The following is a 10563-nucleotide window of genomic DNA, read 5'->3' as shown; positions in this document are numbered from 1 at the left end:
TTTTCATACCATAAAAATTATGTCTAAGACATTTTGTCGAAAAATGAATAGTTTCGGAAATAATTGTTTGCTTCCATACTTTTTCCCCACCCTGTATAATATTAAATATTAAAAAGTGATCTAGATTTTTTGATCCTCAAGCATCGCTGTGATAAATAAAAATCAAAGGTAATTTTCTAAATAGATATAGAAAAGAATTAAATATAAAATACACTACTATTAGGTATTCTTTTTTAATAAATAATAGATTCAACAATGAAATGTTTAAGCAGACAGCGAATTAAATAGAAGTAAATTTCTCTGAATGAAATTTGCTTTTGTCTATCTTAATGAACTCAGCATCAATTTTCTTTCAAGGAAAATTTGATTAGCAGTTTAATGGGAAGACTGTTATGACAGACTGAGTTAAGCTTTGGAAGTGCAAATTGGTAATACTATTTTCGATTAATTGAAAGTAAACTTTATTAAATATTCTAATACTTTTGAGACATGGAAAAATTGGTATTTGTCCATAAGGTAAATAATGAAAAATTTAATCTAAATTTTCAAGATTTTATAAAAGCTAATTTTAGAATATTTCTCCTTTTCTCCCTTCTTTTTTTTGTTCTCTCATTTTTTGCACTCTTTCAATTTTTGCACAAGTGATACTAAGTTACATATTGTATACTTTATTAGATAATGACTTCATTACTTGTTTACTTTGATCATAAAGTTATAACATAGCAACACGGGTGTATAATATCACTTTCAATGTGAGTTAACAAGATTCAGTAAGTATGCAGTCTCGAGCTCATTTAGATTATAGATAAAAGTTCAGTTAAGTCTTGCTTATCAGAATAAAAAGGAACATACGTTCAACTGAGTCATGGCATCATAAATAAAAATTATCTACATTTTGATGTAAATAGAAAGCAACTATTAATGCTCAAGAATCAAAATATCCAGATCATTGTCAATCTACATCAATCCATCAATATTAACCACACATCAATCATATTGGCTATGTTCAATAGAAAAAGTAACTTTGCAAGTAATCAATCAAGCAGTAATATAATTAATTCTTGCCTTTAATTCCTTGCCGGATTTAAATAACCAATCATATTAAAGAATCTTACAACAGTTGCAAAGCTGCTTTACTGCCGACAATCATTGTCAATATGTTTTGTGTTGACAATATTATCGACCGTGTAATATTTCCATGTAACGCAAGTAAACCGAATTCTCGACTACCCAGACAGCACACAATTTACAAAATATTTACAAAATATTTACAAAATATTTACAAAATATTTACAAAATATTTAGAAATATTTATAAGATTTATTTTAAATATTTTGTAAATATATTTTTGTGGTTTTAGATTGCACAAATCATAAATATTTATTATAAATATTATGAAATACTTATTAAAATAGTTATAGTAAATGCTATAAAAATACTTAACGACATTATAATCCAAATAAAAAATACTTATTAGAAATATTTATTTATATTTACATAAATATTGGATAAAATATTTAGCCTATATTTTAATAATATTTCGAATAAAGCTTTATATAAAATGTGTATAAAATATCTATATAACACATTTCAAAAAATGAATATTAGTAAATATTTATCATAAATATTCTGTGCTGTCTGGGTAGTCCTAGCTAAGGTCAACGAACTACTTGACGTCCTACCTTCTCCGTTTCGTTGACAGAGCGTCCAAAGCTGACGAACCGATAGGAATATTCAGGAACCCGTCCGTACTGTGCGTGAGTCCGCTGTGGTTAAGGTTAGTTGGAGTCGGTATATCCATCGTTTGTAGCAAAACAACCTTCAAAACATAACACACGTCGCTTGCCGCTTTGTATATATTCCGTGGCTTGCCGTCAATAGACTTTAGTCCTCCGTGCGAATAAATCACAAATGTCCTAATCACCTTGTGCAGCTTTGTGTTATTAATACCACGTTATCTGAAAATGTCAACACAATAGTAGTTTGACGCGAAGTGAGTCGTAGTAGAATAAAAATAGACGCAATCCAACCAACGCAAAAATCGCACGAGGCGCATGACGGCGCTCAACGAGTATCGATTCTCGAAAGGTCGATATCGAGAGATTGACGTGACGTCAATCGATTACTCGCCGATCTCGACGCTCGCAGAATTTTTAAATGCACTCTATCGTGCGTGCATGTAAATAAATAAATTAATTAAATAATCGAAACGGATGACGCGCAAGATATTACGGAGATTTACGTTATTCATTATTTCCAAAATAGAGATTACGTCGCGCCGTTCAGCCGAAGGTTTTATCGAACGCATAGCTCGCCGTGTATATTTCAGAGCGACGGGACGTTTTTTTTGAAGAGGAGAGGCATTGTCGTCTTGGACGAGAGAAAAAAAAATGGCGTTGCGGAGGGTGAAAAAATCTAACCTCGCGCTAACGCGGGTCCCCAGTTCTCGCCGTTTGCTCGCCGACGACCAGCGTTTTTCGCGGAACGTTCGAAACAGGCCGGAGAGATCGTGCCTGTGGATCTCTCGATCGGTCGCCACGCATGCGCAGCAGGTCCCGCTCGCGCGAGCGATCGGATCCAACGTTGGCACGCTGCTTCCTTCGTGCAGTATGGCACGCTCGATTCCAGTTCTGCTCGTTGTCACCACGTTCGTGAGGCAGGCTCTCCGTTCACCCGCAGGCACGACGCACGGCGAATAATCACCGGCAGCAATGGACGAGGAATGGGGTACGTAAGCGAGCGGGGGACGCTGATCGCGTCTCCCTGCGAACCGGAGCGATTTTTCGCGAGGGTGAGGAACTGACTTTTTAACCTCCACCCCTTTGCTGTGCCTCTTGCAGATGTGGACAACGTCGAGGCGAAATTCGACCTCGCGATGAGATCGAACAAGTGGGAGGGCGAGGACGAGGAGGAGGATGTCAAGGTAATGCGATTTCCACATCGTTGCGTGCTACGCGAGGACCCTCCCACGCGAGTCCGCGTGCTGTTCCGCGAACCTAACCTATAACGAACACATGTTCTCCATACTGTGCTCCTAGTCGTGTCGATTACAGAATTCTTTCTCATCCTCATTGGCGTCTTTGATCAGAGCGATGCCTTGATATTGCATAGTCACGAAAGAGGGATAAATAATATTATAGTCGTATAAGGATTAGAACCAAGGAATCCTGTGGATTTGTTCATACTTAATATTTATTTACTTAGTATAGCTAATAGGAGCATATACCTTCTTGCTATAAATACTTCTCAGATTTGGAATCAAACTTGTATAGAAATGAATAAGTAAATATTGTTTAAGGATTCCTTTGTTTCATTATTCTCAGAATGTAATTCAGCATTTATTGTTGTTAAATATTTTGCATAAAGTATATTTAGTTAGACATACGTGAATAATTAAATATTAAATAATATATATTAAATAATTTATAGATAATAGTTGTTAATAGTTATTAATTTTATTTGAATTATTTCAATTGTATATTTTTACCAGATCTTTATTTGATGTTAAATGAATTATATTCTAACAAATAATCGATATATATATAATAGGTCTGTTTTTTTAGCTGAATTTCTTGCTTGATTTATCTTTCCTTTTTTTTCTCCATACTGGAGAAAAAGAAGAAATAATGAACAGTGCAAAAAAGAACAGACCTGTTGATAATGAAATTCTGTTTCATTTATTTATGCATATTAAATAACCTAACAGGACAGCTGGGAAGATGTAGAAGAAGAGAAAAAGGATGTAGAAAAACCAGCAGAGCTGGTCCCAAAGGCAAAACCGAAACCTAAAAAAGCCCTGGCTGAAAGGATCGAGGAACGTGAGGTTTGTTTCTGCTTAAGCTACGATATTATTTTTATCTCATATAATTTTACTTATATTTATATAATACATTTATATGAAAACTCAGAAAAAAGCACGGGAAGAAGCTGAGAGGAAAGTGAAAGAAAAGGAAGATGCACTTACACCTGAAGAAAGGCGAACCGAACTGTTAAGGCGTCAAAGGTTGCAAGAAGAGGCAGACTTACGGCTGGCGATGGAAACTTTCGGTTTGTCGACTCTAGTAGATTTTAGTGATCGTAAAAAAGATAAAAAAGATAAGAAATGATTTTTTTTAACAAATGATCTGACTGTTTCATATTGTGAATTGATAGCTTCTTATTTCTAACATAGTAATTTTTATCTGACATCTGAAATAGATCTCTTTTTTTTATCAGAGTTATATTAGGCGTTAGATACACTATTTAGCAAAAAATTTTTTATAAGATACGTCATTTTTTTATTACCTTATATATTGTAGGCGTACATTGTCATTGTAATGTTACTTAGCTGAAGGATTACACTTTCTAATTATGCATGAGACGTATAAGCAGTTTTGCTTTGTAACAATAATAATAGCTATTATTTTTATATAAGTGTGATAACGTTTGACGAATTGAAAAAAATAATCTTAAACTAACTATTTAAAAATTGTGACGATACACAAGTGAATTGTTATCAGGAGACACGGTAGTGTCTCGGCGCTAAGCCAAGCGTAACGACACTACCTATATATTACATTAAATCGTACAGTATTATATACGAAAAGAAATATCTTTAAAAAATGCTAAATGCAACACACATATATACACACACGCATAGAACATTATGTACATATGTCTTTCTTAATATTTTTATTAATATTAATTTAAGAATGTGGCATAATAGCTTTACATTATTGTAATTGTTATAGCCACGTTATATCTACAATCGGTTTATCATAGGAACTGCATCAAACAGGGGCAGACAGACAGAAAGAGAATATATATACAAGCATTTAAACTTATTACAAGCTCTACATTTAAATTTATTACTGATGTTGTTGTATTTTAATAAAAGTTGCTATTCTATGCAATTTGTTGTGTTTGCATCAGTCTTTGTAACCTTATCTCATCTGTTATCTGTCTCCTGTACCGTTCCTGATTGATTCTTTTGATGCATATATTGTAACATGCAAAACTGTCAATTATGTGAGTCATATGTCAGATATATAAACCTTTATATCTCTTAAAAATATAGTAAATAGTATACAAAATAGTATGCATTTCTTCAGAGGTGCATTTCTCTCTGCAGTTTTATAAAGTTCATTATTACATACTCGTGAGCAACTTATCAGTGAGTTTTCACAAAATATGCTTAGTAAATCTAATACATATTAGCTTGATATGAAAAATATTATTACGTCACTTATATATATTTAATAAGAAATATATTAATATCGCATGTGTGTGTGTTATGTGTACGTTATTACATGACAATTTTATGTTGTAGGAGTGACAGAAGTATCACAAAACGAATCATTCGATACTATGGTACCGGATACAAAAGAGGAATTTGAGCAATATGGTGCAGCAATGTCACAAAAAATTAATCAATTTAACAAACATGCAGAGTTTCCACCATTTGCAGAAGAACTTATAAAGTCTATTGCTCTTAATTGTTAGTATATTTGTTAACGATCGATTTCACTTTACTTTCACAGCTATATAGGTACTTTATATTTGAAAATGTCTTTTTGTTCTAGTATCGTCAAATTACTTGAAAAAAGTGAAAACTATAGTTGACAACTTACTTATTGAAAAGCAGAAGATGGAGAAGGGTGATAAGGCGAAAAAGAACAAAGGGAAAGGAAAGGCCAAGCTCAAAATCGAAGGTGACAACACCTTGTTGAGTGAATACGGTGATTATGTATATGATGAATATGACGATTTTATGTAGCGACTTTTCACATATTCATACATTCTAGTCGCCTAAATACACGCAGAGGAATATTAATTTGCAGAATTTATACAGAAACTTTATATTTGTAATTTCTGCATATTGAATTGTAACCAAAATGTACAACGGTTTAATCTATATCCATGATATCACACTTAACAAGATGAGAAACAAAAAAAAAGTAGAAATGAAAGCTAGCATTACAATATTATCGGCGGAAATGCTTAACAAATGAACACTTTCCGACAACTGTACTGATGTCACATTCACACGCAGTTACTCTGAACAGTTGAAGATTCTACGACTTACTGTTGAGTTTTATTGGATTTTTATCCGCGCGTCCGTCGTTATCAGATTTTCAATTTTGATGTTGATGTCAGTAACGATTTTAGCTTATAAACATTGAGGTTGTCGCGCAACGCGCGATTCTAACTTATTGATTGTGCATACATTAACATCGGGCAGTGAAGAATAGAACTATATTTAGTCTTTGAGTTGTAATCGCATCTTAATCTGTTAAAAGGAAGAAACTTTCCCATCTTTATATAGCTGCGTTATTGCAGACTAAACTCGTGTAATTATATTGTGGAAGTTTTATATAACACAGCTTACATATTCATAATACCTACACACACGTACTTTTATTGAAGAATGATTAGAAGTTGGTTTTGAAAAGAGTATATTCCTAAATAAAGGTTGATTATAAATTATCCGCCTCTATGATTCTTGCTCATAATTTATACAATTGATTGTACATTTTACTGCACAGAAAAAGTATTTCTTGTATTTTCTGTTTCAACTGCGTTTCTCCATTTGTAGATTGTATCTTTCGGCTGTTGATAAAAAATTGTCTAGATTGCTCAGCCTAGAGAAATTAATGCGTGTGCATTTGCAATGCACGCAGAAATGGACGATATGTATTTCGGGGATAGGGTATCGCAAAGATAATGTTCATAAAACATGTAAGGACGCAGCATTAAATATCTCGCGATATTAGGAAACTATTTTCTAGACCGAGTCAACTACGTGAACAATTCCTGAAATCTCTCAGGTATTTACTGCTGCGCAGAAATTGATATTGATTTAATAAATATCATTCATTTGATTTTCATCGTTTTTTTTTTAATGTCTCGCAGGCTTGCAGCCTGTCGGATAATTGAATTCTCAACGTTAGGTCAACCCTGTCTTTACACAATTTCCTTCATTTCCTTTTGTATCGTCCAATTTTGGTTTATTTCTCGATCTAACTTTAGTTAAAAATCCCATCTCGGTTTTACTTGCTGTTATTTTAAGAATTAGAAAAAGATCCTTTTTCATTCTTAGAATTAGAAAGAATCTTAAAATTCTTAGAAAGAATTTTTAGAATCAAAGAAGATTTCTTTATAATTTCTTCTAATTCTTAGCGTCAGAAAGAATGTTAAATAGAGATTTGTATCTTACATTGATGGAACCGAGCCTTATTATTACGATAAAAAAGAATGTCTGCATATAATTCATTCTAAGTTCGCCTGTAAATATATCAAAACATATGACTAGATTGATAAGGTAACCAAAACTCGCGTGGCGAATTTCTCTTTGCTTGCCTAAGAATTAGGGTAAAAGTATGAAATCAGTAATTATATGCACTTATTGGTGAGTCTATACGTGTATTAATTTCACCAATAAAATACGAGAATTGAAGACAATTGGTTTTATTAGCACGTGTATGCACTTATTATGCTAATTGAGCAAACGACTTAACCTCAAAATGTCAAAGAATGCCAAATATTTTGCAATGTAAAAATATTATTAATTCTAGCTTACAGTACAATAAATAAAAACGATCGTTAACTTAAATAAAACTTTACTATTTTAAATTTTATCTAATATATAATTAATTTTATAACGAAAAATAAAAATCAATTCCAAATAAAACATGACTTTACTACTAACTAAGATAGTTTTTGTTTGTCTTTAATTTTAGTTAAATAAAAAAGTGTTGAACTGTATACAATTACTAAATCTTATGCTTTTTCTGTAAAATATTTAATTATAAAAGAAATCAAGTCTTTTCTATTCGCGATCTGTGAAAAATATGGACTTTATAATACAAGTTGATTTTGTGAAAAACAAGGAAGAACTTAACGTCTAATAATCTCAAGTTTATGTTATCTTTTAATTATTTAATCCAAAGATTCCTCGATTTAGGAAATGACGATAACTATGCGTTTCCTATTCCGCAATATAAACAGAGCGTTTTATTGCTCGACCTCCAAGCATAATATCAATTCCAATTCGGAGAAAACAATATCAAGTGATGACGCGATTAAAGATTGGAGAGTAGAGCTGTACGATACCATGAAAGTCCTGCCAAACTTTATCAGCGAGAAAGAGGAAGATATCCTGATGGAAGAGGTTGACCCTTATATGAAACGATTGCGCTATGAGTTTTCTCATTGGGACAATGTTGGTAAAATGTCGAGTATTATTGTACTTCTATATTTAGATTGTTTTGTCTTGACTTGTCAATATTTTGAATCTTTGCAGGCAATACACGGCTATAGAGAAACCGAATGGAAGAAGTGGAGCAAAGATAGCTCTCAGGTTCTTGATAGAGTCCGTAAAAAAGCATTCTCACCAGAAATGTTACAACTTTCGCTTGTGCATATATTAGATTTGGCTCCTGAAGGCTGGATAAAGCCACATATTGATAGTGTTAGGGTAATGACCTATTATTTTCACCTTCAAGAACTATTTTTACCATTTACTTTGTTCTTTATACCTATTTTGTTAATTTGGATAGAAAACAGTTTTTTGTTGTTTAAAGAAAAGATTATAAGAGCGAAATTGAAACAATTTCTACCAGTTAAATTAATTGCCAATAGACTTCAGAGGTAATTCTGATTGAAGCCGCTTTCAACAAGATTTTACATAACTTTAACATGATTTGCTCACAAATTCTTACAAATGTGTTACAAAATTTTACAGTTCTGCGGAGGTATTATTGCAGGATTGAGTTTGCTGAGTGACAGCGTAATGAGATTGGCGATGGAAGGACACGAAAAGGAATGTGTCGCGTGTTTTCTATTGCCAAGGAGATCGTTATACATCATGAGGTTCGATTTATTCACAATTTTTATCGTGGCTCTCCTTAATTATTATCGAGAGATTTCATAAATATCGTAAATATATATATTATTTTTAGTGGCATTGCGAGGTACAAGTACAATCACGAAATCCTCAAGTCTGAGGAATCGTACTTTGAGGGACGACACGTACCAAAAGGCAGACGCATTTCTATAATATGCAGAACCGAGGCTGATCCCGTACCTACTTAATCTAATCGATTACGTAATCAATTGCATAATCTACAGATATCACAGTGTATCAAAATATTTCTATAAATATCTAAAGTTCAATTGCTATAGCAAGAACAAATAATTGTTAATAAAGTATGTTGTTTGAAATTGGTTCAAGTTACACCGGCATGGAAAATTGATATTAGAACGCATTATTTATATTTATATTAAAGGCAGACGCATTTCTATAATATGTAGAAGCGAGGCTGATCCCAAAGTTACTTAATCTAATCGATTACGTAATCAATTGCGTAATCTAGATATCAGTATACCAAAATATCTGTAAATATCTAAAGTTCAATTGCTATAGCAAGACATATTAATGTCAAATAATTGTCAATAAAGTATGTTGTTTGAAATTAGTTCGAGGTATATACACCGATACGGAAAATTAACATTAGAACGCATTATTTACATTTATATTACCTCCACTTTGTATGTGCATTTGCAATATCAAAATTCGATCTCGTCCTTTGAATTTCCCGCCAAAGCTACTGGACCACGTGACTTCGACTAGATGGCGCCATCGTCCGAGGCGCAGAGATTCAATCGGTGTGGCGGCCGTCTACGGGAACGTCGCTCGTCGATGGCGGGGCCGTCGTACGAAACATGGCGTCCGCGAGGTTATTGCTGTGAGTGCTGCTCCGTTTTCTATTGTTAAATGCGGCATCGTCACGCGGTCTCCGGTCTGACGCGGAGCGTCGTGTCCTCGGGGCCGGCGAGGGCGTCTGCTTGAATCCCGCCGCCATCCGGGTTTCGGGGGCCGCTCGTAGACGCGGTTGAGTCGAGCAGCGAGAGGAGATACATACAGGGCCCCCGTCAACACAGAGTGGGCGCTTGTGGGTATACACCCCCTGACGCGCGGGACCAGCCTGGGGATCGAGTTCCGCCACGAGCGTCACGCGATCTTCATCGTCCCGGCGGAGACGGGTTCACCGCTCCCGCGGGCCGCGACCCCGCGGCGAGCGTCCCCCAGGTAGGGCGAGCGGGGCCCTGTGCGCCGCCGCCGCCGCCACCACCGCCTCCGCCACTGCCGCACACACGGACACGCGCCTTCAGAATGCCGGTCCCCACCGTGATGAGATTGTTTTTGTACACGGGGTGGTAGGGACACGAGCCTCGTAGCCGCCGTCGTGAGAACGCTCTCGCACGTTTCGCGATCTCCGATGGAAAGCGGCACAGTAGCACCGACGTGGTCGCGCATTGTCCGATTTCGCAGTCGTAGTGTCCACGACCGACCCCGAGCATTGGCGAGGCCGACGTAAACACGGCCGACGGTGTTCCGGAGGCACGGGACTGCGTGTCGTTATTGAGGATGCGTCCAACGACAGAGTAAAACGACGATAGTATACATAACATATGATCCCAATGTATCCCCATTGTCGGGTGACAAGGTAAACATTAGACAGAATTAGTAAGAGAAAACAGTGAGTACCACCCTAGCGTCTTACTTTCCCACGTTGCGTGAAA

At 35.3% G+C, this 10563-nt stretch overlaps 3 protein-coding genes across 4 annotated transcripts in view; 2 read left to right on the top strand and 1 right to left on the bottom strand.

The window, feature by feature from the left end:
* Rcd5 (microspherule protein Rcd5) overlaps window positions 1-1992 on the bottom strand; it is a 5118-nt gene extending 3126 nt beyond the window's left edge. Inside the window, exon 1 of the mRNA XM_018522779.1 lies at window positions 1683-1992. Coding sequence (XP_018378281.1) covers window positions 1683-1801 — 119 coding nt within the window. The 5' untranslated portion in view covers window positions 1802-1992. The remainder of the gene's footprint in view (window positions 1-1682) is intronic.
* A 463-nt stretch (window positions 1993-2455) lies between these two features.
* On the top strand, window positions 2456-6663 carry eIF3j (eukaryotic translation initiation factor 3 subunit J). The gene is made up of 6 exons (XM_018522780.1): window positions 2456-2727; window positions 2841-2923; window positions 3707-3823; window positions 3909-4047; window positions 5309-5476; window positions 5562-6663. Exons 1-6 carry the CDS (start codon window positions 2712-2714, stop codon window positions 5753-5755), a joined length of 717 nt encoding a protein of 238 aa, XP_018378282.1. The 5' UTR covers window positions 2456-2711; the 3' UTR covers window positions 5756-6663.
* A 560-nt stretch (window positions 6664-7223) lies between these two features.
* On the top strand, window positions 7224-9381 carry LOC108770968 (alpha-ketoglutarate-dependent dioxygenase alkB homolog 7, mitochondrial). Of its 2 annotated transcripts, none has more exons than XM_018522781.1 (5): window positions 7224-7387; window positions 7943-8200; window positions 8282-8455; window positions 8723-8850; window positions 8940-9380. In XM_018522781.1, exons 1-5 carry the CDS (start codon window positions 7376-7378, stop codon window positions 9070-9072), a joined length of 705 nt encoding a protein of 234 aa, XP_018378283.1. In that variant the 5' UTR covers window positions 7224-7375; the 3' UTR covers window positions 9073-9380. The 2 variants fall into 2 exon arrangements, with proteins under 2 accessions (XP_018378283.1, XP_018378284.1); XM_018522782.1 differs by having other exon boundaries at window positions 7250-7300; window positions 8940-9381.
* Window positions 9382-10563: the final 1182 nt, after the last annotated feature.

The sequence above is a fragment of the Trachymyrmex cornetzi genome, unplaced genomic scaffold, assembly GCF_001594075.2.
Source record: "Trachymyrmex cornetzi isolate Tcor2-1 unplaced genomic scaffold, Tcor1.1 scaffold138, whole genome shotgun sequence".
NCBI lineage: Eukaryota > Metazoa > Arthropoda > Insecta > Hymenoptera > Formicidae > Trachymyrmex > Trachymyrmex cornetzi.
This window is presented reverse-complemented; position numbering and strand designations above follow the sequence as displayed.